The following is a 27510-nucleotide window of genomic DNA, read 5'->3' on the forward strand; positions in this document are numbered from 1 at the left end:
TTTCGAAAAAGTTTCAGAAGTTTTAGCTTGATATAAGCAACATGGCAGTTGTAGCAGTGAATGAAATCTTACATAGTATAGAAAGCAGAAAATTGTCTAAAGAGGGAGATGGTAATCCAGTAGTAAATCTATGTGGTCAGAAAACACCTGGAATACTGCATTAAATTCTGAGCAAAATAATTTGGATTCAACATAAAACTCAAGTGCATGCATGGCAACGTCCACACTGATTAGATAATCAATAGTAGAAGAAACCCAAAATTTTTGGCTTGAAGATGACTATGGCTGTCTTCAAATATATGAAGGGCATTTGTATGGAAAAACAATTTGATTTGTTCTGATGTCCTCAAGAGAACAAAATAAAGAAGTAACAGGTAGGAATTACATGGATGCAGACTTGACCTTTCACTTGTTGGAAGAGATATATAGGTACAGTGGTATGAAATCTTTCCAAAGTTTAGATTCTGTTCTTCTGACCCAGGGCAGAAAATGATATATACTAGAGCAGTATGCCATTCTAAGGGTATCTAAAATGTTTTAAAGGCCAGAATAACCTGGAATTTTTTATTTAGTTTGTTTTCATTGCAAAAGTATTAAAAAAAAGCTATGCTGGAGTAGAAAGAACAAAGGAACAGGATTCTTTTAGGGGGCTTGTGAACATGTTAGAGGAAATGATAATCTCTTAAGAGTCAATATTAATTTACCAACAGCAGGTCTTATTAGACTAAACTCATTTTCTTTTTGACAGTTTAGACTCTCAGTTAACTGATTAGAGCCAGAAAGGGACAGACACACTCCAATTTCAGCAAGGCATTAAGTCAATGATGAGAAAAACTAAGGAAAAGACAGGGAGATAAAAACTGGATAGTAGTATATAAAGAAACAGACTCAGAACTATATAATTTGACCCAAAGGGACAAATGATGTCTTTAGTAGTGCACCACAGGGAGCTCTCTGCCCTGTGTTCAAATTGGTAAATGACTTCAATAATATATGCAGCAAATCTATAAAATATATAGATGACATGAAGCTGGAAAGAGCAATCAATAATTTGAACTACAGAATCAGCAATATCCAAAAGGTTGATTGTGATCTCGGGTTGTACAAGAATAAAGATAGTAATAGGATATATACTGACAAGATGGAATATAACCAGGAGGGCAACCAGTATGGTTAAAAGAATACAAACTATCACATGTAAGACTAAGTATCAGTGATATTCAGTCAGAAGACTAAACTGGGGGGGGGGGGGGTAGAGGAGGGTTGGTGTGAGAAATTGGAAAATGGAATATATATTATATACCTTTATAGGGGAATATATAATATACCTTTAAATTTGAAGATTGATACCATGAAGAAGGTGGGTGTGTAATTTGTTTAGCTCTGTCCCAGAGAGGGAAATAAAGATAGGAAATAAGACTTTATTTTGATATAACAAAAAAGAAACTTCCTTTTAGATACAGTCAAAAGTGGAATGGGGTTACTTTGAAAAGTACTTAGTACTAACATGACTAGAGGTCTTCAAAAAGAGAAGCTGGTTCAGGGAAGTTATACATTTCTGTTAAAGGATGGGTAGGTCTCAGTGACCTCTAAGGTGTCCTCTAACTCATTCTATCCAGAAATGTAGTTCAAAGTACCATATTTTCTTAAGTCCAATCAAACTAAAACTAAACTAGAATGAAGCTGAAGTTCAATTTCCTAAACTGGTTTGGCAATTCTAAAGCTGGGGAAACAATTTGTAACAATTTCCCTCTTCTGGTTTACTCATAATCCAATTGCCTCAGGAAACGAACTGAAACATAAAAATAAATGCATACTTTAGTTTCTGGTCAGATGGCTTCTAAAAAACTTCATCCAGGTCTTATGAAAAATATTCATTTGTGAAGATAATCTGATCTCCACTGAATCATACCACAACTAGCAAAACACTTATGGCATGCTATTAATCAAATAATAAACAAAACGGTGGTCCTAAAAAAACAAATTAATAAAAAAATAAGAGCACATGCATATCTAAGATAATACCAAGATATTCTGATAAAAGGTAGCACTGCGGTAGACCGGGGATTATTTTTGTTGCAAATGAAGCCAATAATAAATAATAAAAATCATACTCTAAATCAGGTAGTGGCTGATCAAAGTCATGGAATTCTTCAGGTAAGGTGATTGCATTATAAGCTGCTTCCCGATTTTCTTCAGGCAAATCAACAACACCTGAAAAAGACAAAGTTGAATTAAGAAGTAGATATACAATGCAATTTCTACAGAAAAAGGGTTAGATGGCACACTGAAATTTCCTGGGAGGATAATACAGAATATCCAGATAATATGGTATTTCTATTTTTCGATAACCATATTAAGACAGTCTTTAAAAGTTGCTGGAGGCACTAGAAAATTAAAAATATCGTGTCCAAGATCACGCAGTATATTATCAAAGATAAGATCTGAATCCAGGTATTCTGGACAACTTTTCTCTCTACTATATACACTATCACATCATTATTTATTTTTCTAAAAATTAAGAGATGAATTTAAGGCAAGCTCTTTAACATTTTAATAATTACCTTTCTAAATAAAAAATATCTTCTGCATGAAATTTAAGAACTTTAAAACACATCAAATTAACTGATGCTATACCAAGTAGCCCTCATGGGTCAAATGAACAAAGATGACGAGATGAAAACATAATTATACTATTTCTTTCCAAGTTTTGCAAAATAAAATTATGTATAAACAGGAGAGGACAATTACCTTCAAACAGTTTGATAACAGGAAACATTTCTTTGCTCCTAAAGTTCTCAGAAAATACAAAAAACTAAATTTGATTGCTGATAAGGAAAAGTTACCCTAAATCTCTAGAAAAGTATTTCTTAACCTGGGTTTTGTGAACTTTTTTCCTTCAACATTCTGATTACTAAATTTTTGTATAACTGGTTTCCCTTATAATTAATTGTGCACATTTTATTTTATTCATTTAAAAACATCATTCTGAAATGGGGTTTATTGACTTCACCAGACTACCAAAGGGCTCCACAAATTACAAAAATGTTTTACAAGGTTAATGGGGGGAAAAAAAAGAACTGCTATTAGCAATTGGGTAACATTAGTTAAAAAAATAATCCGTTTTTTGCTTTGCATTTGGAGAATGGCAGTCACTAGAGCTATAATTTTAAGATGATCAATCATCTTTTAGAAGAGAAATAATCAAAATTCATTTTTTCAAATACTGTTTCATTAATCAGAATAGTTTAGAATATCACTCAAACAGCATCTACTACAAAAGTAGGGGAAAAGTGAGCAAAGTAGGTTAGAAGAAAGCTTGATAGTACCTGGTCGAAATGCCATCTTTATCTTAATGAAAGCTTCATTACAATCTGCAAGAAGATATTTTGCTTTTCTGTGATAGATTCGAACTACTCCCAATAAGAGATGTCCTGAGGTTCGAAGTGCCATCTTTACCTATAAATAAAAAATTAACATTAAACCGCTATAAAATCAATTACATGTGATAAGATGATGTGACTTAGGAAGACTAGTTAAGATTAACAAAATTTTCTATTCAAACTCAAACGAAATATCTATTAGTAGGTTTATATCTAGATGCTACAATGCCTTTTAAAATGATACTAATGAAATGATTTTGAATGATTCTGTTGCCATAAAAATATTCATTGAGGGAGAAAAAGCAATTTGTAAACAGCACTTTAAAAATGAGTTATTCAAACAACTCCTCAAGTCTTCTAAAAGCTAAATTGGTAAACAAATTCTTATTAATTACTCATTTAATAATTATCTTAGCCTGAATATAAGTTTATATGGATTAAATTTATCTCAGTTTACATCAAAATGTCCATTTAGGAGCTAGAGCTTAAGTTGTAATTTACAAAAGTTTATTATAGCTTTGCATTTGTTTTTAGGTATAATACACTGTTAAGAGATATATCAATGACTTATTTATTACTAAATCCTTGGCCTAGAACAAAAGTTCTCACAAAAACATTCTGCAAAAGGCAGCCTACTTTATAAAAATGATACAAAAAGTGGGAGTGACTTATGCCAAAAACCACACCAACCAACCAAACAAAAAAAAACTCAAAATTTTTTTCATTACCATAACCAAAAGCTTTATTTGGCAAAGCATATACGACTAAAAAGGAAATAATTTTCCATTTCCTCACCTTAAATTACTACACAATTTTATCCCATGGTGGGAATTGGCAACCTGTGAAAAGTTTTCAACTTCTATCCTTCTGAGATAAAATTTGTAGACAGGATGATGATGATGATGGTTTTAGGTGCTGCTCAATCTCTAACAACTCCCAAATATAAATATTGCTCAGATAGGAAAGCATAGAATGGCCTGGGCAGCCTATATTGACCAATGTTGTAAACAAATTAATAAAGAATTCATCACAACTAGAATCTATATAAACCATGAAGAATCTTTCAACTTAGACAAATTTAGTAAAACACAATTACATTCTGCACTGTGAAACTAGACACATCTTATCTCTGTGCAACTCAAATAATTATCTGTTTTTAAAAAAGCATGCAAGTCTTCTGATCAAGGAAGTGATAGAGTAATTGCTTGAGTAGATTTCAAAAAATGGCTTTCATTTTCTAATAAGGATGTACCACTAACAAGCTCTCTCTTAACTCGGCAAAAGTACACCCTTTGCCCTATACCCCATTATGTTTTTATAAATTTTCAGTAACTCTTGATAAAAAGTTATGAGATACATGATAATACATTTCAGTGAATATAACACGATGGTAATTTTTGCTACAAAATTCATTAGTCAAAATGATTAATATTCCCCAAATAAAAGTTAAATCTTACATATATAAATTTAGTATCTTCCAATCACTACTTAGTCAAAAGTGAAGCTTCTCTAAATCATTCTACTTTCCCTATTATAATCAACATCCCCTTTGCATTCTCCTTAACATTTCTGTTATTTTAAAGTTCTCATATTGTCCTTAAAGGTACCTTTAGTTACACATCTAATTCCTAACACTGTCTCATCAATGCAATTTTGCCAACACAATCATCATAATCAATTAACAAACATTAAATGTCTACTATGTAGACACTGGGAATACAAAAAGGTTGTTTGACACCAAATCTTACCGAAACATCACTGATCTATCTGTTCTTTTATAAAGTTATAAAGTTCCTCATGAAAAACTGTCCTCAGTAAAGCTGTTTTACAGCATAAGACTGCCTGACTTACTCTATTAGAAAAAAAAGTTCATTTTTAAAAATCCCTCAGCATAGGTTGGTTCAGCACAGTGAGATATCTCTGGGTTATCAAACTTCTTGTTTACTTCTAATCCTTAAAATAACATGACCACATTTAATGATCCACAGCAGAACATTGCAGAAAGCATATTAGATGGAAGTCAAAAAATTGGGAATTTAAGACCTGCAACTCAGATCTCTCAAACATGGTAGCAAATCACATGATCTCCCCAGGTCTCTGTCCCCCCCCCCCCCCCCAACAAATATTTGGACTAGATGAATCTCTAAGCTCTTTCTAGCTAGCGCTCAATTGTATTCAATAGAGGGTATGTCAGGACAGAGTTTTCTCTCTGGTCCACAAGATATCAACAATACAAGATAGCTCTAGCTATCACTGGAAGGTAGGCACTAAATGGCTTGTTGCAGAATGTGAAACTTTAGTTGAGGTTCGAAGGAAGCCAGGAAAGTAAAAAGAAGAAAATGAGGAAGGAATAAGTTCAAAGTAGCAGAATGATTGGATATGAGGGGGTGAGAGTGAGGAGTCAATGAAGACTCCGAGGTTACACCGAGGTTGCAAACCTGAATGACTGAATGGTGTAATAAGGAAGTTGGGAAGAGAGAAAAGGGTTTTGAACACAAGGGGTTCAAGATGTTCAATAGGTATTTGGAGATCAGGATAAAGATTAAGGCTGAACAAATAGAGTTGAGAATCATCTGCTTAGATAATTTAATCCATGAGAGCTCATTAGATATCCAAAGTGAAACAATAAAAAGGAAGAAAAAGACTCTCAAGAGCCTTGTTTCAAAGGTTCAGTATAGTGGCATTGTATGTAAAAGAAGATATACAGTGGAAATTCATGAAATTTGAAGAGAGCAGCATGTGTGGAGTATCTGGCTAAGGATCAAAGGCTAAAGAATGGAAGCAACATTGGAGTGGAAATAAACCAGTGTGCTTGGGCAGACAAAAGGAAAACCTGGAAGGTTTCTGATGGTTTCATAAGATACAAAATCAGCAGTGAAGGTAATAAATATAGCTGTGTTGGGAGACTTTTTCAATTTAGATCATCTCCCATGCTTTTCTACTAAAAGGTAAAACCTGACTTGTTGATAATTTCATCTTTCAAAAGATGGGAGTAACAGTTGGCGTTAATTTGTGGATGTAATATTGGGAAAAGGGGACCATGATATTTTAGAATTCAAGATAAGAAAGGAAATAGGAAGTAATGAATCAGTACTATAATTAGGAGAACTGCTCTGAAAGAGTTCATAGAAAATATGGTTAGAATCTATTAAAACATCTACGTGCAAGACACTAGGAACATAAAGCAAAAATAAAATATTCCCTGCCTGGAGAACTTACATTCTATTAGAGAAGACAATACGAACACAGATAAGTAAATACAAAACAAACATTAAGTAGATTTTCTTGACATGATAAGGGTAGGGGTAAAAGGGAACTAACAGAAGAGAGGAGGGAATTAGGGAAAGACACACCCACTTAAGCAAGGCTATGCATGAAGATAGAGAATCGTAAGGTAGAAAAAAGGAGGGAATGCATTTCAGGAATGGGGTATGAATGGGGCAGCTATGTAAAGGCATGGAAATGGAAGATGGAGAGACTTGAGGCAGAGAGACAAACCAGGAGGCTATCAAAATAGTCCAGACATGGAGTTGAATAAGAGCCAGACCTAGGGGCTAAGACACGAGGAGAGGAGAAAAGTATTACATCTGAGAAACTCAGTAAAGGTAGAGCCGACAAACTTGGCAAATGATTAGATATGAGGTATAAGGGTAAATGAAGAACTGAAAATGACTGCAAGGGTCTGAAGCTAGTTAACTGAAAAGAAGGGTAGTTTCCTCAACACAAACAGGGAAATTAGGAAGAGGACTAGGTTTTGGAGGAAAGAGAAGTTCTGTTTTGTGAGTTAACTACAGAATAATCAGCTGGAAATGCCCAACAGATAGTAATGTTATACTGGAGTTTAGGATAAAAGCTACAGAATGTGAATTAAATTTTTAAGACCATTAAGTAAGAGAAGGCAGAGTAGGAAAATAGGAAGACTTGTAAGGTACATCTATGTCTGGAGTCAGGAAGTTGTCATTTCATATTTGACCTTAGATACTACTAGCTCTGAGACTCTAGGTAAATCACCTAACTTCTGTCTTACTTTCCTATTCTGTAAAATGAGGATTATTATGAGAGTAAAATGAGAACTGCAAAACGCTCTGCAAACCACATAAAGCTGAATGTGAATGCCAGTTATGATCATTCATTCATTATACATTTGTTACTATGTGCCAGGCATGGTGCTAAGAGCTGGGATTGCAAAAAAGAGGCAAAAGACAGCAGGGGAGACAACAAGCCAATAAATAAATACATACATACATACATACATAATAACCTAAATGTAGAATAGGAATGCCTTTTAAAAGGAAAAACATCAAGAGGAAAGGCTTCCTGTAGAAGGATTTTCCTTGAGATTTTAAGGAAGCCAGGGAGGTCAGTAATCAAGAGTTGAAGAGGGGAGTGCTCCAGACCCAGAGCTGGGGAGGTGGAGGGGATGGGTGTTTCATTATTGACTAGTCAGGAATAAGATCATCAGACCAGTATCTTTTGAAAATCATTTTAATATCTGAATGAAGGAGGACTGGAGCAGGGATAAGCTCAAGGGAATCCAATTCCCAGCAGACTACTACAGTAATCTAGGTGTGAGGTAGCGGGAGCCTATACTAATGGTGGAAATATTAGAGGAAGAGAAAGAGGAGTATTGGAGATGTACCAAAGGTGAAATCGGAGGTGGAAATCGGACTACAAGGAATTAAGCCAGAAGAGAGGAGTGGGGGGGCAGGAAATCTAGACAGCTTTTTTCTAGCAGATTGTCTACATAAGGGAGAAGTACAGGAAAATAGCTGGGGAGCTGATAGGAAAGGGCAATCTGCCAGAGATGGAAGAGGATGATCAAGGTCACAAGCGGAATTGGACTTGGTCATGAGAAGGGTCATCTCTTTACAAAGGAGAGGAATAAAGGAATGAATACGAAATGGCATTAAAGGATTCTGATATGAAGAGGGGAAAAGAGAGTTTGAATTGCTTGTTTTCTGAATAGTGTCCTGCTGAGGAGGTTGGAAGAGAGTAGAGTTTGAAGAGGGAAGAAAACATTTGGAACTTGAGTCTATGGGGAATGCCAGGGAAAGTAAAAGATTCTCTTGTGGATTAGGGGTTAGTTGAGATTAAAAAACAAATCTATAGCATGATTCAGTTAGCATGCTTACCTGGCTTCCTTCACATGCTTAGCAACATGTAAACCCCTTTAAGACTGCCTGCCAAATAGCAGACACTTGACTTGATACCTGGCAAATCGACAATGGGGTAAGAGATTCAAGAATGACAAGGAACATTGCCCTGAGGAGCAAAGAGCAACGTGTGGATGAATAATAGGTTATACGAGTATTGTCTAGGAAGAGATAAAATCACAAGAAATTATGAGTAGATAGAGGAATTTCCACTTTCTTGATCACAAAAAAGTTAATATGAGAGCAAGGGTATGGGGTATGACTTGTGGAACTTAGATAGAGTGGATATAAATGAACTAGAAGGCTGGAATGTTTGAATATTAAAGTTCCCTAATTTAAGGGCAAGAAAGGTATTTTATAAGGTACTTAGGTGCTAGGCAACAGGGATATACTGTGAAAAGCAAAAGAATTTCTAGTTTAAAGGTACTTACATTCTATCAGGGAAGACAAACACAAGTTTTGGAATTAATAACAAAGAAAAAAAAGGTAAAGCTTTTTGGGGGGAGGGGAGAAAAAAGCAGTTTGGGGGATAGGAAAAGATCAGGAAATGTTTCAAGTCGAGAGAAGGATCTGAGAGGAGTTGTGAAGGATACAAAGGCTTCTTTGATGTGAAGCTAATGTGGGAGTGAATTCAGTTTTTGGACATTTTGAGTGTGAGATGCCCAAGGGACATCCAGTTTGAAATACCCAACAGGCAATTGGACACATGTGGCTAGAACTCAGAAGAGACATAAATGTGGCAGTCAGTTGGCAGAGAGAGAGAGAGAGAGAGAGAGAGAGAGAGAGAGATCGAGATCGAGATCATGGGTCAAGCACTAAATTCTTTGAAAAAGGAGGAAAAATGGGGGTCACAGAGAACTGCCCCAAGGTTGTTAGTAAGGTGATATGAAAAGAGTGAGCCTCAAAGGAGAGGTTACTAAGAGATGAGAGAAGGGGAGTTAGAAGCAACAGGGATCAGTCAGGGTGTTTACTCCTCCTGAACCAGTGTGTCCATGAGCAAGAGAAGGTGTATCACGTGTCGAAAAGACAGTCAAGATTGTTTTCTGTGGGGGGAAGGCAAGCTCTCTGGAAGTGTAAAAGAGGAAAAATCTTAAAGAGAGTGTAATGGTTTGATCCTGAATGCTCAGAAGTTAATTTACTCGAACATGGTCATAGAACTGTTAATTACCAGAATTCATGCCTTTCAACTGCAAGTACAAATGTGCTCTTGTTATTAAAACATACCACCTCTCTGAATGGGAAGTCTGCTCAACAGGAGCAGTTGCATTTTGGAAATGGTACTGAAGAATTGGACTTCTTCAAGGGAGTCTCAAGGGATAATCCCTATCCCTTGATTTGGTGAAGGAAAAAAACTTTGGGGCTAGAAAGATAAATTCCTATCTTCAAATCAGATCAGAACAGTTAAAAACTGGAATGATAAGCTTCAGAAGGTAATGAGTTCAATGACAATAGGAATCTTCAAGAAGGGGCTAGGTGATTACTTGTAGAAAATATTCCAAGAATTGAAAAAAACCTGGAACTTGGTGTAGTAGTGAGAAGTGGAGAAAAGTTTTTAAAGTTTACAAAACCATACCTCTAAGTCACCAGGAAGTTAAGACATAAGTAGGTTAAAAAAGACTATACAGTTTTTTAGGCTTGTCTTTAAATGGTAGCAGTCAAACAGGAAAACAGAATAGGGAAGCTTTCCAGATACTCCTGAGTCAAGAGGCAAAATAGGTCTAATGATTAGGACCCTTTTATTACTCAAAAGAGCAACCTTAAGGAAGCCGGGGGTGGGGGGGGGGTCAGTAATCAAGAGTTGAAGAGGGGAGTGCTCCAGACCCAGAGCTGGGGGTGGGGGGGGGGATGGGTAACCATCATGGGTGTGAATTATTGGATCAAGGGCAATCAAGCACAAAACCTGACTATGAAGTTAAACATTAAAATATACAAACATATATACGAAATATATATAGAACTTAAATTAGTGAGATATTATCATCTAAACTTACTATGGAATCACATTAAGTAGCTTATTTAGTAATTACTAAGTTCAGACCAAAATTACACAAAAAATAATGAGCAAATTTTATCTGATAAAAGTTAATCTATTAACAATTCATGATTTAGGATGATCTCTTAATTTCATTTGTGCTTAATAAACTAATAAGTAAGTCTTAAAAGTTCATGTAATTAGTATTTAAGCTAACAAACAAGCCAAAATGACTACTATCATCAATATAAAGCATACCTTGGGTGAAATGATACTCTCCACACTGCTCTCCAAATTACACTCAAACACATGGGCTTTGGTTAGCTTCTTATCCCAATGGGCCGCTAGCCAAATTTTGGCCAGCGGCCCTCTCTTACTCAGGACAAAATGAGCGTAGAACATGGTGCCAGCCGACTAGAAAGCCTGCCAAAGAAGGTAATTTAAAAAAAATCATATATGTGATAAATGCAGAAATATACATTTCCTCAATCTGATCTTGATGTTAGAACTAGACTTAATCCCCAGAATGATATTTTAAAAGTACTTCACAATCCAGCTACAACTTATGTATACAGATTTAGTTTACATTATTTCCTTTTGTGTACTTTTAAGTTCCAGTCAAATTCTCATTCTATTTGCCTCTTTGAATCCCTAATTTTCTTTAATGCTCAGTTCAAATTCTATTTTCCACAAGGGGTCTTTCCTGAACCCTCAATTGCTATCTTAGATTTCTACATGCTGTCTCCCCCAAAAGACTGTAAGCTCCTTGAGGGCATACTATTTTTTTCTTTATAGTCTCCATATTTGATACATAGAAGCTTAATGAGACTCTATTGATTTCAGTGTTTTCATATTAATAAGGTAGAAGGATCTGTCACTTCAAATAGTAAGAGTTTAATTTTTTTTGCAAGGCAATAGGGTTAAGTGGCTTGCCCAAGGCCACACAGCTAGGTAATTGAGTGTCTGAGACCGGATTTGAACCCAGATAACTCCTGACTCCAAGGCCAGTGCTTTAACCACTGCGCCACCTAGCCGCCCCCAAATTTCAAAATTTCAATACAAAATTATCCCCTTCTCTCTTCCCCAGGAACAAGACACTGCAGAATTTCAGAGGAACTTTCCCCAAAAATCTGATTCTTGAAGTTCATCCAAATTTTACTGCCTTTTATACTCTATAGATATTTGGGGAAACATTTTGGTTTCACTAACTCAAAACAAAAGAAAAATACTACATGGCAAGTAAAGAATGCTCATGAATGAAAGAAAACAGCTCACTTTTCAATTAGGGACTAACCAGAAAGTAAAAATTCAAGTCTGAAATTATAAGAGCTCAACTACAAATTTATTAGAATCTATCTTCAACTCTTTAAAGTTTTAAACTATAACTATTCATACATGACCCAGCAACCATATCAGGTAATGCATCAGTCATAACAGTAAAAGCAAAAGCAGTAAGAAAACAAGCTGATTAAACATATCAACACACCCATAAAGTCATGTAGGAGATAGTTAATCATTTTTTCTTTAGTACAATAATATATCATTTAGGAAGACTAGAAAACTTGGTGTTGAAAAAAATTATCTAATATTTCTCATATCAAAACTATGATGTACACTTTTTATGGTATTACTTTTTTATAGTCTATAGAGTATTAAAGCTCCTTTGAGAGTTGAAATTATCTGTGATTCCAGTGTTACACTGGATGACATATACACATATATAATATATATGTATATTTAAGAGAAAAACCTATTTAGGGATAAGTAAAACAAGATCCATTCATGAACACTTAATAGCAAAATGATCTAAAAATTTTCATTTAGATGATTCTCATTAATTCCATGGTATTAAATCCCTTAAAAGTAAAAAAAGACATTTCCACTCCCAAAGTTTCTTAATTAAAACTGAATATTCATTATTTTCTTCCCAATGATTCAAGACACACTAGAATACTGAAGCAAGGATTCAGTAAAAGATTCCAGGGTAAGAGCAGCATTTAATAACTTCTCACTTCCAAGTACTTTTTTTTCCACACCCTAAACCTTAAGGTCACTTGCTGACATCTAGTACTACTGTTTCAATTGTTCAAAAAAGATTATAGCAACAATTGTTCTACAGAATGTATACTGTCATAAGAGTAAAATGACATTCAAATTTCTCTTAGCTATATTATTAAAAGATATTTTTGATGATACATTGTCAGTTATGACACTTTTAACTCATAGAAGCAGACACATAACATGATCACAGTAACTACAAGTATCTTCTAAATACTTGGAAGTGATGAACTCTACTAGGAGTTAATTAGTTGACCAGCCAACATTTTTCGAAAGCTCTGTTAATTGAGCTGTTGGCACCTTTTACCAGGTATGATTAGCTCATGATAGCTCTTCAGTTATTGGTTAAGACTGTGCCTCAAAATAGTCAAACCTCAGTCTAATACAGGAAGCTAAGTTCATGAGCAGATGCAACTTTTTAGCAGAAATGGTTAAAGCCGTAGAATGAAAGCTGGTCTGGAGAGTAATCTGGCAGGTGAAGTCCAGACTGAGGAAAATATCGGTCATTTATTTCAATATGGCCAGTAATTCCTTCTTTCAACATATGCAAATTGAATTACAGTACCCTCATAACATTTATCAGGGCTTAAAGTAATAACAGAAATACGTTGTCATTTGTTCTTTCAAATAAAAATTTACTTCAAACTCCCTAAAAAAACTGATTACATCAATTGAGGCCTAAAATTTGCTAATTCAAAAAAGTTTAAGCCTCAATGTGGATATCAAAAAGGCAATTATGGCAGCAGTTATGTTAGAAAAATTAGTTAATGTTATATTATATTTTAAGGAATATAGCAAAGTTACATTTTCTCATGATTTCAAAATGCCAGTTAATTTTTGAATTTCCATGCTGAAGTTAATGTTTCATTCCTGTTATTATCAGTATTACACATGCAACTCAGAACCCTATCTAGTAATCCAACTACAGTGTAAATATACAAACTTATGAAATAAGTTTAATAAAGTGGACACTAATACAAATATTGAACTTAATTTCAATTAGATTTTTCTTTTATTGAACTACTTACAGTCTTCAGAGAAAATATCGTTTATGGAATACTAAAAAATTTTTGGACTTGCTAGCAATTGTTTCTTTTCCACTTGCATGTTTATAATCTAAACAAATCACAAAGAAGTTCAAGTCATTTCAGGGAATGAAAATCTTTTTAACAGAAAATATAAAGATAATTCCTATTTTTAAAACATATTCTAAGTAACTGAACATAGGATAACAGGAACTAGAACTATAAGGGATCTTAGATCTAATTCATTTTAGAGATCAATCCGAGGTTTTGCTTAAGTGACTTTTCTGCTAGACTATATCTATATGGATCCAGGTAAAGGAAAATGCCTTATTTTCCAGATGGAACACTGGTATTTCTGGCAAGAAAAATAATTCATGTGGAAAAATTCAAAACATTATTTACTTAAGACTATTCACATTTTCCCTCTTTTAAATAAACCAGTCCCTTCAATTTCCAGAGAACATAGGTTTGTAAAACTGAAAGAGGCTGGAAATAATTCAAAGAGGGAGAAGGGGAATAAGCCTTTATATGATATCTACTAAGTGCCAGACATTCAGCTAAAGTGCATTTATTCTTGAGAAAACTTAAATTCTTCAGCAAGTTTTTAATCCACAAATTCCATTCAGATTGTAGGATTAAGTTACATAAATGGAATTCCTAACAGTAAACTATACTATGTACTTATTCAAGATGTATAGGGCTAATCATTCTGTACAAATTGCCTTTACTCAACTTTACAATTAAGTAATTTATCCACCACATCTATTTCCATCTACTACTGTAGGATTTCTTTAAGGTAAACATAATCCTCTCTGGCGCTTCTGACATTAAACGCACAATCTTTCAATTTCCATAACTCTCCTCATGATGTTACCCGATCGATAGCTCACAGGTATTTTTATATATGAAGTGTTTTCAAGTAACACTTATTCAGAATATTTTGTGATTAAAATAAACATAAGCCACTTAAAATTTTCAGTAGAAAATCAAGAGGAATTCTACAACTACTTGAAAAAGGTAAAGACGTCATAAAAAAGGTCATAACTGATCAAAAGAGGCGCTTTTTTTCCAGTTTTATTCCATTCAAACACGAAATGGATTTACTTGGTATAAACTTCAGTATATGAACTTGAGTAGTGCGATTCTATAGGGCAGTCTCTAAACTGTTAAAAAGTTCGGATATTTTTCCTGATCGCCCTCCTCCCTAATTCCACCCCCCCCCAGGGAGACTTCCAGTTAAGACTTATCAGATCCAACATTAATGCATAGAGCTGCGGGCAATCCCCGGCAGTTAGCAAAGTTGAGGAGAAAACAAACAACTAAGTGTGGTGCCTTCTTCCAAAGGCCCAAAGCCTGTGCCCTTGGCATTCCCAGGGATGCCGAGGGATGGGTCCCGGGGGTGGGGGGTCGGACCCGGGGCCGCGGCCCCGCTGCCCCCGCCGGGTTCACTTCCTTGATGCCCGCCTCTCAGGCTGCACAAACTGTTGCTCCTCCTCCCAAGTTGGCACCGGGGTCGGGGGGCGGGCCGTCTCCCCGGAGCTCCCGCTTCTCCGGGCCCCCCCCCGGCCCCGGGGGGACCCTCCGAGGCCGCCGTTTCCCGCCCCCCCCGCCCCCCCAGCGGCGGGCAGCCTCGCCAGGCCGGGTGCTTTTTAGTGAAAGCCGCTCCCTCGCCCCCCGCGCGCGCCCGAGCCCGCCCCGGGGAGCCCGGCGGGGAGGCCGGGCCCCAGCCCGCGGGCGCCGGGCCCGGCCGCGCCTCGCCTCTCGGGCCCGGCCGCGGCAGGCCCGGCGCCCCCAGGGCAGGGAGGCCGGGGGGGGGGGGCTCGGCGGGATGGCTCACCTCGAGCTCCTCCGGGAGCGGGGCCGGGCCGGGCGGTCCGGGGAGGGGAAGGGTGAGGGGGAGGGGGACGGGGAGAAGGGGGGACTCCCCTCGCGCCGACTGGGGGGAAGCCGCTCCCGCCGCCGCCGCCGCCGCCTCCTCCTCCGCCGCCGCGGCAGCCGCTCGCCCGCCGCCTCCGCCTCCTCTCCGATTCACTCAAACAAACAAGATGGCGGCGGCTATGGCCGCGGCTCTTCCTGCCGCCCAAACCCTCCGTTCAAATCGGCAGGATGTTTACGGTCAAACTGCTCCTCCGGCGCCTGCGCCGCCGGCCCGAGCCTACGCAGGCGAACGCGCAGGCGCGGGCCCTCTCTTAGCCCGGATTCTATCCCTCCCCTTCCCGACTGACGGAACAGATAAGCTGAGCATGCGCAAACTAGGCCGCGCCGTTCGGCCAGAGCGCGGACGATCCGGCGCATGCGCTGCGGTTGCAGACGTGGAGCGTGAATGTATTTCTGTATTCTTTAATTTATCCAAGTGGTTTTTTTTTTTTCTTTAAAGAGAACAGGACAGTTTCGGGGTGAAAGTTAACGCGTAGCTGTCAAAATAAGATAATTTAGTTGCGAGGCAGTAGAGTTAAAAATGTTTTTTCCGGTCATTATAACTCCAAAATAGAAGTTCAGTTAAAGGAGAATATTCTAATAAAGTTAAATTTAGATAAACAGGTAAAAGAAGTTATGCCTTCCAAAAAGTTTAAATCTCCTGAGGCCCACTTCCTGGTTAACGTTATTCCCCTTGAGGGGGCTTTTCTCGGTCTGCCTTCATATTTTAGTTTAAATTAAATTATTCTAAAATTATTTTTTTAATTTAAATTTAAATTTTTTTTCTCTCCCCTTTACTTTATGGCTGAAGTGAGTCTATGTTTTTGGGGGGGTATTTTGTTTACTCTTAAGAATATTTTATTAATGTATAAAAAAACATTGTACAAAATGAGAATAAATATTAAATAAAAAGAAAAAAGAAAAAAATAAAAGAAGTTAAACAAAACCTGGGAGAATTGGGACATTTTGAATCCCTCAAAGAATTAGGTGTAGGTGTGTTTCCTAAGAGCTATCATCTAAAAGATGAACAGGCCACAGGCTGTAATGAGCTCCCCATCACAGGTGTCTAGTCAAGGATATTATAAAAAGTATTTCTGCGCAAAATATGGGTTGCACTAGAATTCTAGATTCTTAACTAAGGCCATTGATAGGAGAGGCTGTATAATAATTTATTTGTAAATATAAAATTATAATAAGATTTAATAGATATTGATTGGACGGTGCATGTTTTATCCCATTTTCATCTCACCACCTTTTCTAGAATTTATACCATTTGGTATCTATCTATCTATCTATCTATCTATCTATCTATCTATCTATCTATCTGTCTATATATCATGTATAAGATCAGATACCTCACCACATAGTATTATTCAACTTCCTTTGCTTCATTCTGTATATACCGAGCAGCACCTTTATACCAGAAAAGGAATACTTTGGAGATTCTCTTGGTCACTAGAAAGTCATAATCATAGTAAATTAATAAATTGGCACTAGTTTACAAGTCAGTCTTTTATAAATTTGGTTACTAAGAATAATAATTACTGATAGTTGGTCATCAAGTATAGTATAGTGAAGAGAATACTGACTTTAGAACTAGAGATCAGTGTTTAATTCTGACCTCTGATACTAATCTGTATGATCCCTGGGTAAAGTTGCTTAACTTCCTTTGGCCTCAGTTTCCTTACCTTTAAAATGAGTAATTCAGACCTATGCCCAAAGAGTTATCAAGCTGTGCATACTCTTTGATTCAGCAATACCACCACTACTAAATCTGTATCCCAAAGAGATCCCCAAGGAGAGAACCTATTTTGTATAATAGTTACAATAGCTCTTTTTGTGGTGATTTAGAATTGGAAATTGAGGGTATACCCATCAATTGGGGAGTGGCTGGACAAAGCTGAGGTATGTGATTGTAATGTAATATTATTGTGCCACAAGAAATGGGTAGGATTATTTTAGAAAAACCTGAACTTACATGAACTAAGATAGAGAGGTGAGTTGTAGTTCTGAAAAATGAGAGGGAGGGGTCCTCAATGACAGTTTTGATTTGTTGGATTAAATATGTGTTAACCTTCCCAGAGTTTGTGTCAATCAGGACAAAAATTATCAGAAGTTTTGTATTTTAAAGAATTGTATTTGGGACACACACACACACACACACGCAGGCAACACAGATGCACATAGGCACACAGACACAAACATACACACAGATAGAAACAGAGAGACACAGAGACAAACAGAAGCACACAGATACACACCCAGCACACAGACACAGGCACAGATACACAGACATACCCACAAACACAGTCACACAGACAGAAACAGACACATACAAACACAGACACAGACACACACACACACACACACACACACACACACACAGACACACACAGTCTTTCTGTTCTTGCTATATCCTTTTTTACCGGGACCCAAAAGATTAACTCTTTGGGTACTAGGAGGGAGAGGAAAGGAGTTATCTTTTTGATTTTATTCTTTTGAGTATACTTTTTTGTGTGTGGGGGGCAATGGGGTTAAGTGACTTGCTCAAAGTCACACAGTCACTACATATCAATTGTTTGAGGGCTACCTAGCTGCCATTTGGGTACACTTCTTTGGGGGGGAATTGGTGAGGGAAACCAGGCTGGTGCTGTGATTCAGTGCTGGATATTCAATAGGAAATTTGTAGGCCTGATTAAGGTGGCAAGAGAAAATTTGAGTAGACAGGTAGAATACAATGGTATCTGCACAGTAGAGGAGAAAGGAACACCAGCACATGGAGTTGATTCCTTAGAGTGAACTTTTGAGAGGATATAGATGAGGGTCTAGGCAAATCTGGGTGATTTGTGATCAGCATCATTCTGGGGAATGCCTGAAGTGATGATAACATAGATCCATTGGAAAATTTCCTATTTGTTTGTGGATTTGGATTATTTGAGATAGATTAATAAGTATTTGTATTCTATACTTCAATACTCATTCACTGTTTCAAGGATATAAATGTCATTGATGGGGGTACTCCCTCTACTGATAACTTTACACTGTAAAAAAATGTCTCTATTATTACTATAGTAGGGAAAAAAATCCCTACATTGTAGCCAACCTAATGATGGGTTGGTCCCCAAGGGATGTATTTGTACCTCTAGGCCCAGACTAAAAGTCTTTTCAGTTTGTTAGGACTTATCAGATCTTGTACTTGGTAAGTTAGTGTCATTCCGTATTACAAGACATCTAAATCCTTGAGCAGGATGATGGGATAAATTCCTATGCTTCCTCTATTATTATTTCTGTCTCTGGTAATGAATTTTCTGCAAAATCATCTTGATTCTATCTACATTTCTTCTTTTAGTGTATATCTATATATATTTTAGTATATATATATACTTTTAGTATATCTATATCAAATATATGTATAATATATATATCCTTTCCACTCATGTTAGTACTTATTTGAATTTGCATTTTATATATATATATATATATATATATGATACAAAAAGTATAAAACTCTATTTGCCCTCAAGGAGTTTACAATTGAATCAGAATATAAAAAGCAGTAGTCAATTGGAAATGATCTGTAGAAATGTGAGTTTCTGAATTAATTTCATTTTCCAGAGTGTTGAGTTTATGGAGATGATGAAATACAGGAAAGAATCCACCTATATTTTATTTGACCTATTCTAAGTTCATAGATTAAGGATATATCTAAGCCCAAAATGCCTCATAGAACCTGGAATCTTTGATTAGATACTTTTGATCCCTTGTGCTAATTAATATCTTGCTGGCTAACCTAAATTCAGAAATTCTCCTCATAATCTCATCCTTTCCACCAATTATTGAACTCAAAGAATTCAAAGTATAGCTCATGAAGAAGAATAGACACTGTGTTGCTTCCTGTTAACAGATCTATTGAGGCTAGCTCTCACCAGTTCACAAGAGCCCATTATTATCTTCATACATAGCCTTTAAACCTTGGAAATTGGCAACTCTACAAAACACTAAGATGGACTGGACACGTTGTTAGAATGAAAGAATGCTTAAAAAAACAAAACTATTTTATAGAGAACTCACACAGGGCAACCACTCACAAGGGGATCAGAAGTGATACTGAGACATCTTGAAGGTCTCATTGAAGAGCTTTAGAATTGACTGTACAGCAGGGGAGACACTGGCACAGGACCTCCCAACTTGGTGTGCCCTTATTGGTGAGGGTGCTACACTCTATGAGGAAGGCAGAATTGAAGTAGCTCAAAGGAAACATGACATCTGTAAACTGAGTACTCACCCCAGGTGTTCACGTGAACTATTTATGCCTAACCTGTGGCAAAACATTCTGAGATCATATTGGTCTGATCAGTCACAATTGGACACAATATAATGGGTCTCAAACTTTATAATGTCATTTTGGCCTTCTTTGATAACAAAGGACAAGAACCAACCAACCAGATTACTTCAAAACATTTCAAATCTAATATGTTGTTGATTGTTTAAAATTAACAGTGATAGAGGAAAAAGTTAAGATTGAAGATAAAATTTGAAAAGAGAGAAATGGGCACATTTTTCCCCCTTTACACCCCCTCCCCTATCTGTCCTCACCAATCACCATCTTGGAACACCACAAAAGGAGGAAGTATTACTAATAGGGGCATCTAGGTGACACAGTGGATAGAATGCCAGGTCTGGAGTAAGGAAGAACTGAGTTCAAATCCAGCCTCAACTAACTGTATAACCCTGGGCAAGCCACTTAACCTTGTTTGATTGTTTTCTCATCTCTAAAATGAGCTAGAGAAGGAAATGACAAGCCATTCCAGTATCTTTGCCAAGATAACCTCAAAAAGGGCATGAAGAGTCAGATAGGACTAAAACTACTGAAAAACAACATTCCTAACATGGTTCAAAATTGGTCTTTTATACAAAAAGGGAAAGGTGGAATGTTGTATTTGGAACTTCTAAACCTCGACCTTAGATAGCCAGATTTCAAAGTGTATAGAGCACTGATCCTAGAGTCAAGAAAACTTAAGCTCCAATCCAGCTTCAGATACTTATTGGCAATGTGACCCAGAGCACATCATTTAATCTCATTGGCCTCAGTTTTCTCAACTGTAAAATGGTGATAATATCAATATGTATCTGGCACATAGTAGATACAAAAGAAATTTCTTTCCTTCCCCACCCCATCCTGTTCACAGATTTCCTGACATCATATTCCATCTTCTGGAGTTTATGATCTCCAGAAACTCATCATTCTGCAAGTTGAAATCAGCTCTGAAACCCTCACTTCCTTGGATTATTTACCACCCTGTGTGTAAAAATTCATCATGTCCTCAAATCACATAACTTTCTCCCCTCCCCCTGATCCTTTTCAGCTTCTTTTTAGTATTATGTATTTAGTATTGTTTTATGTATTTAGTATTGTATTATGAGTTCCTTGAGAGTAGAAGCTGTCATGCCTTTTTTTGTGTTCCCAGTGCTTAGCATAGTATTTGACACATATTGAGAACTTAAATGTTTATTGAATAGTGACTGAGATTTGAAGGACTTCAGCATGCCCTTCCTATCTTTAGCTGGCTGTCATAAACCTCTTTTGGATACATAACTCCTATGTGGGCTTCCTTCCTCCTTTTCCCCTTGGTGATGATGAATTATCAACTATTCATTCATTTGCAGAAACCTTTGTTGTCAAATATAGGAAATTCCAGTGAGAGCCCTCAGTTTATCTCCCTAACTAAAGTGTCCTCTCAAAACTCAACATATTTTATTAGATTTCTCTTTTGCTCCCTAAGGTATACAGTAATTTTGTCCAATGCAAAGCATAGGCAGGAATGTTGAATCAATGAATTGGGAGCTTCTAGTTCTGGGGTGTCTACTTGGTCTTTTCAGTCTTGCATGAAGTGAATTGGCATGGCAACTGGGGCACCTGGGAAGTGGAAAAGAGCCCTGTCATCCCATTACACACTCTTTTGAAATTTTTGGCTGATTAGTCACGCTCTCTCCCTTTTTGACTGTCTTTGTCATTTCTCCTTTCCCTTTTGAGTATGTATCAGATAATCACATGATAACGTCTCTCCTCCTCCATGAAGTAGACTTAGGCAATCTGATTTTTGGGTTTCCTCAGCTCCTTTCTTCAAAATTTATTATCCCCTCTGTCCTTCTTCCTTTGGTCAAAGAATAAGAAATAACCCCATTCCACAATAGGAACTTCCTCCTTCTCTGTGTCCTTGATCTAATTCCTTCCTGCCTTCTCCAGGATCTTGTTTGAGGGATCATTCCCGCTATTTCATCTGCCTACACATACTTTCAAGTCTCCCCAATCCCTTGCCTTTTAATCCTATGTTAATCTGTCTTAATTTGCTCCCTTTCATTATCAAACTTTTTTCTACTTCTACTTTCTCATCAACCATTCTTCTTCCCCAGTCCTTGAATCCAGAAAAATGGTTTCCATGTATAGATCTCATCTGCTTTGGTCAGACATCTTCAGTAACTCTCAGATATCTGTCAAAGTTCGAATTCCTCTGCCTGGCCTTCCATCTCCCAAACCTGCTGTCTCTTTACTTTTTCAGTCTTTTCATCTTATTGCTACTGTTTATGTAAACTACACTCCTTCCAATCAACAGGTCCTCTTTGTCTCCTAAAAGGACTTTGCATATACTGTTTTTCATGCCTTCCATCCTCATGAGAGTGCAGAATTCTTTGCTTTAAAGCCTATCTCAAGAGTTTTGTCCATCATGAAGTCTCTTTTGATTCTCTTAATTAGTCTTTTCCCCTTGAATCTCACACAGCACTTTATTTCACAGTACTTGTGTATGCATATGTATGCATGTGTGTGTGTGTATATATATCTATATCTATAAATCTTAACCTATGCCTATAAATAGATATTCCAATGCCTCGCACATAGTAGACACAAAGTAGTTGATAGAACAAATGTATTTGCAATTACTTCTGTAATTCTGGGAATTATAATTATAATAATAATGTATAATATATAATTATAATCTGAACACAGTATAAATGTTTTTGAAGACTGAATGTATGAATCTATGCAAAGAATCTATATATATATATATGTATATAAGTCTATGAAAAACAGAGAAATAAAATTCTACTTTTTTGGATAAAAGCTATTCCAAATATGTAAGGGGTCAAAACATATAAGCAAGGAGTTCTCAAAAGGGGAATTGTAAACACTTGACAATCATATGAAATAATGTTCCAGATCAATAACAATAAGAAAAATGCACATCAAAATAACTCAAAAGGAAATAGAAAGATAGGCACTATTGCTTTTAGAATGATAGTACATTATTATTGGAGTTACAAGTTAGTATAACTATTTTGGGAAAACTATTTGTAGTTTTCTAAATAAACTGACTCAAAAAATCTATTTTTTTTTTGATCCAGCGATTCTACTACTAGGTGTATATCTCAAGGAGGTCATTTAATAAAAGGAAAATCCTCATATTTATAGCAGAATATTTTGTGGTAACAAAGAACCAAAACCAAAATAGATACTTATCAATTGAGGATTAGCTGAATCATTATTTGTTACACAAATGTCATAGAAGATAGCAGTGGATTAAGAGATAATATGACAAATATAGAGAAGCATGGACTTTCATGAACTGATGCATAGTGATGTAAGCTGCCAAGAAAATAATATATATTTATGTATATATATGTATCATAACAATCCAAATACAAAGAGTAACAACTATAAAACAATTGAAAATGATTACTGCAAAATTATAAAGAATAAGTTTGGCCCAAGAAGAGATATGAGACAACATCTCCCCCTGTTTCTTTGCTGAGGTAGAAAGTTCATGGGAATGAACATTTATATATACACATGTAAATGCATATGTATTCAGATACATAAATACATATGTATATATATTCATATTTTTCAATATATTGATTGGTTTCACTGTTCTTCATTTTTTCCTCCTTTCTTTTTCTTCTTTAATATATTGGATGACTCTCTAGGAAGGAGAGGAGGAACACAGGGAGAAGATTTAGGCAATATCACAACAAACCTATAGAAATTTATTTTAAAAAATCTTATCTTACAAAATATTCTTAATTTGGGTGTGAGTTGGGAAGGATTAATCAGAAATGCATTCATAGACTAAATATAGAAGATTGAACACAACAGAGAATATTACTCATCAATAGACTTTTCAAGATAGGAACCAAACACTGCATTTTCAGTAATTATATCATATCTCATAATATCAAAGGAGTAATCAGCAAGAGCCAGTGAGTCACAGGACCATGGAATTATAGGAATCAGAGTTGTAACAGGCCTTGGGCAACATCTTAATTCAACCTCCTCATTTTGCAATTGATGCCTGTCAGACACATAGCAAATTATTTTTGTCTACCGTCCAATAGTAGGAAAGCAAAAATCCCAATTCAGGTTTCAGACCTCAAATCCAGTGTTATTTTCAGTTCTAGAAACATTAATTGTCTCCTATATGCCAGGAAATGCATTGTTCTGATCAAAAGAAAACTCAAATCCCTAGTATGTACTGTAGTGAAAACTTCCAACCCAACAGTATATTCTTAGGTCTTTATTCATGACCTTCAGAGCAATATATTCAAATTAATTCAATCACAAGGAACACAAAGCCCAAAATTAAATAATTCTGCCCTATTAAACATAAGCATAAAATACAAAGTAATATTCTGAGGAATGAAGAAAGAACTAACCTCTGGTGTGATTGTTAGAGGTCTTTTAAAAATTGGCACAGGAGCTGAACTGTGAAGGAAGTTTGGGGTTGCTAGGTGATGAAGAGTGAGGAAGATTTGCTGACATGAATGACAGCCTGTGCAAAAAAAGTGGAGGGAAAATTTCATAGCTTAAGAAATACTATATGAAGGCATTTCATATACTTCATTTACAGACATGGTCAAAGTGCTCAAATAATAACACAGTATAAATCATGCCTTTGAAAGCAGCCCTAGAAGGCAGCTGAAACAGGTGTGAAAGATATTTTGAGAATAACGTGGAAAAAAGAGTTCCAGAAGTAGGAACTTGCCTTTGATTTGGAGGAAGCCACAGTTTATATGGGGTAGCTGGGGGGAGGGGTAAACAGTGGTTAGAGTGCTGTGCCTGGAGGCAGGAAGACCTGAGTTCAAATTCTGTCTCAGGCACATGCTAGCCTGGTGACCTTGGGCAGTCACTTAACTCTTGTTTGCCTTTGTTTTTTCTTTTCTTTTTTTTTTAGGTTTTTTTTTTTTTTTTTTTTGCAAGGCAAGGGGTTAAGTGGCTTGCCCAAGGCCACACAGCTAGGTAATTAGTAAGAGTCTGAGACTCAGGCACTTACTAGTCAGGTGACCTTGGACAGTCACTTAACTCTTGTTTGCCTTTGTTTTTCTTTTTTTTTTTTGCAAGGCAAATGGGGTTAAGTGGCTTGCACAAGGCCACACAGCTAGGTAATTAGTAAGTGTCTGAGACCGATTTGAACCCAGGTACTCCTGACTCCAAGGCAGGTGCTTTAACCACTACACCACCTAACCGCCCCTGTTTTTTTCAAGGAAATGGCAAACCACTTTAGTATCTTTGTCAAGAAAACTCCAAATAAGGTAACGAAGAGTTGGACTGATGGAAAGATTGAACAATAAATTCTTAAGACTGTTTCAATGAAGATGGATTGATTTATTTTAAGCAATCTGTATAAATTTTAGAGAAGATAGTGCATACTTGACATAAGGAATAACTTCCCAGCAGTTAGTGCCACCAGAGATAAAATGGAAGTTATTGGTTTCCCCTAACTCATTGGAGGTTTTCAAGCAAAGGTCAATAACTGTTTGACTGATAGTGTTTTATAGGGAATTCCTGTACAAGCAAAAATTTGATTAGATCACTTCTGAAATCCTCTGCAACCAGAGGTGTTGAGAAGGTTGAGTGAGTAAATGCGGGGAAATCATTTGCAAACCTTAAAGTGCTAAATAAATATCAGGTATCATTATTATTATTACTAGTCTGTAATCATTGTACCTGAGTCTGGTGAAGACTTCTTTCTCTGAGCCTTCTGCTGAGCTCAAGACATGTTTTATAAAACAATACAGGGAGATGTTGGTAAATATTTGCAAAATGAGGGATGCACTTTTATTTAAACAAGACAATGTGGGGTTAAGTGACTTGCCCAAGGGCATACAGCTAGGTAATTTTTTTTATTGTTTTTTGAATTTTACAATTTTTCTCCAATCTTGCTTTCCTCTCCCTCTCCCCCCACCCAGAAGGCAGTCTGATAGCCTTTACATTGTTTCCATGCTATACATTGATCACAATTGAATATGTTGAGAGATAAATCATATCCTTAAGGAAAAAATAAAATATGAGATAGCAAAATTATATGATAAGATACCTTTTTCAAAAAATTAAAGGTAAGGGCGGTTAGGTGGTACAGTGGATAGAGCCCTAGCCCTGCAGTCAGTAGTACCTGAGTTCAAATCTGGCCTCAGACACTTAATAATTACCTAGCTGTGTGGACTTGGGCAAGCCACTTAACCCCACTGCCTTGCAAAAACCCAAAAAACAAAAATTAAAGGTAAAAGTTTTTGGTCTTTGTTTAAACTCTACAATTCTTTCTTTGGATACAGATGATATTCTCCATTGCAGATACCCTAAAATTGTCCCTGATTGTGGCACTGATGAAATAAGCAAGTCCATTAAGGTTGATCATCACCCCTATGTTGCTGTTAGGGTGTATAATGTTCTTCTGGTTCTGCTCATCTCACTCAGCATCAGTTCATGTAAATCCTTCCAGACTTCTCTGAAATCCCATCCCTCCTGGTTTCTAATAGAACATAACATACATGTACCACAATTTGTTCAGCCATTCCCCAATTGATGGACATTCACTCAATTTCCAATTCTTTGCCTCCATGAACAGAGCCGCTATGAATATTTTTGTACAAGTGATGTTTTTACCCTTTTTCATGATCTCTTCAAGGGTATAGATCCAGTAGTGGTATTGCTGGATCAAAGGATATGCACATTTTTATTGCCCTTTGGGTGTAACTCCAAATTTCTCTCCAGAAATGTTGGATGAGTTCACAACTCCACCAACAATGCATTAGTGTCCCAGATTTCCCACATCCCTTCCAACATTGATCATTGTCCTTTCTGGTCATATTGGCCAGTCTGAGAGGTGTGAGATGGTACCTCAGAGATGCTTTAGTTAGCATTTCTCTAATAATTAATGATTTAGAGCAATTTTTTCATATGACTATGGATTGCTTTGATTTCTTCATCTATAAATTGCCTTTGCATATCCTTTGTCCATTTGTCGATTGGGGAATGGCTTTTTTTGAAATAAATTTGACTCAGTTCTCTATATATTTTAGAAATGAGTCCCTTGTTAGAAATACTAGTTGTAAAAATTGTTTCCCAATTTACTAAATTTTTTTGCTTGGTTACAATGGGTTTTTTTGTGCAAAAGCTTTTTAATTTAATGTAATCAAAATTATCTAGTTTATTTTTAAATGATGTTCTCTATTTCTTTCTTGGTCATAAACTGTTTCCCTTTCCATAGATCTGACAGGTAAACTATTCCTTGATTTCCTAGTTTGCTTATAATATTGTCTTTTATGTCTTAATCCTGTACCCATTTTGATCTTATCTTGGGTGTGAGATGTTAGTCTAATCAAAGTTTCTGCCATACTAACTTCCAATTTTCCCAACAGTTTTTTTTATCAAAGAGAAAGTTTTTATCCCAGAAGCTTAGATTCTTTGGGTTTATCAAACAGCAGATTACTATAATCATTTCCTGTTATTGCACCTAGTCTATTCCACTGATCCACCACTCTATTTCTTAGCCAATAACAGACAGTTTTGATGACTGATGCTTGATAATGTAATTTTACATCTGGTAGGGCTAACAACTAGGTAATTATTATGTGTCTGAGGTTGGCTTTGAACTCAGGTTCTTTTGACTCCAGGGCTGGTGCTCTATCCACTGTGCCACCTAACTGCCCTGGGATGCACTTTTAAGTTT

At 36.5% G+C, this 27510-nt stretch overlaps 1 protein-coding gene across 2 annotated transcripts in view; it reads right to left on the reverse strand.

Moving 5' to 3' along the window:
• Positions 1 to 15534, reverse strand: part of LOC141498287 (double-strand-break repair protein rad21 homolog) — a 30621-nt gene extending 15087 nt beyond the window's left edge. Inside the window, exons 1-5 of one of the 2 annotated variants that reach the window (XM_074201337.1) lie at positions 15429 to 15532; positions 13595 to 13682; positions 10767 to 10931; positions 3330 to 3459; positions 2115 to 2214 (exon numbers count right to left, since the gene is read on the reverse strand). In XM_074201337.1, the coding sequence (XP_074057438.1) occupies positions 2115 to 2214; positions 3330 to 3459; positions 10767 to 10910 (374 nt within the window). In that variant the 5' untranslated portion in view covers positions 10911 to 10931; positions 13595 to 13682; positions 15429 to 15532. Of the gene's footprint in view, positions 1 to 2114; positions 2215 to 3329; positions 3460 to 10766; positions 10932 to 13594; positions 13683 to 15428 lie in introns of both variants that reach the window. The other variant, XM_074201336.1, reaches the window with a different exon arrangement.
• Positions 15535 to 27510: the final 11976 nt, after the last annotated feature.

This window comes from Macrotis lagotis, chromosome X, assembly GCF_037893015.1.
Source record: "Macrotis lagotis isolate mMagLag1 chromosome X, bilby.v1.9.chrom.fasta, whole genome shotgun sequence".
NCBI lineage: Eukaryota > Metazoa > Chordata > Mammalia > Peramelemorphia > Peramelidae > Macrotis > Macrotis lagotis.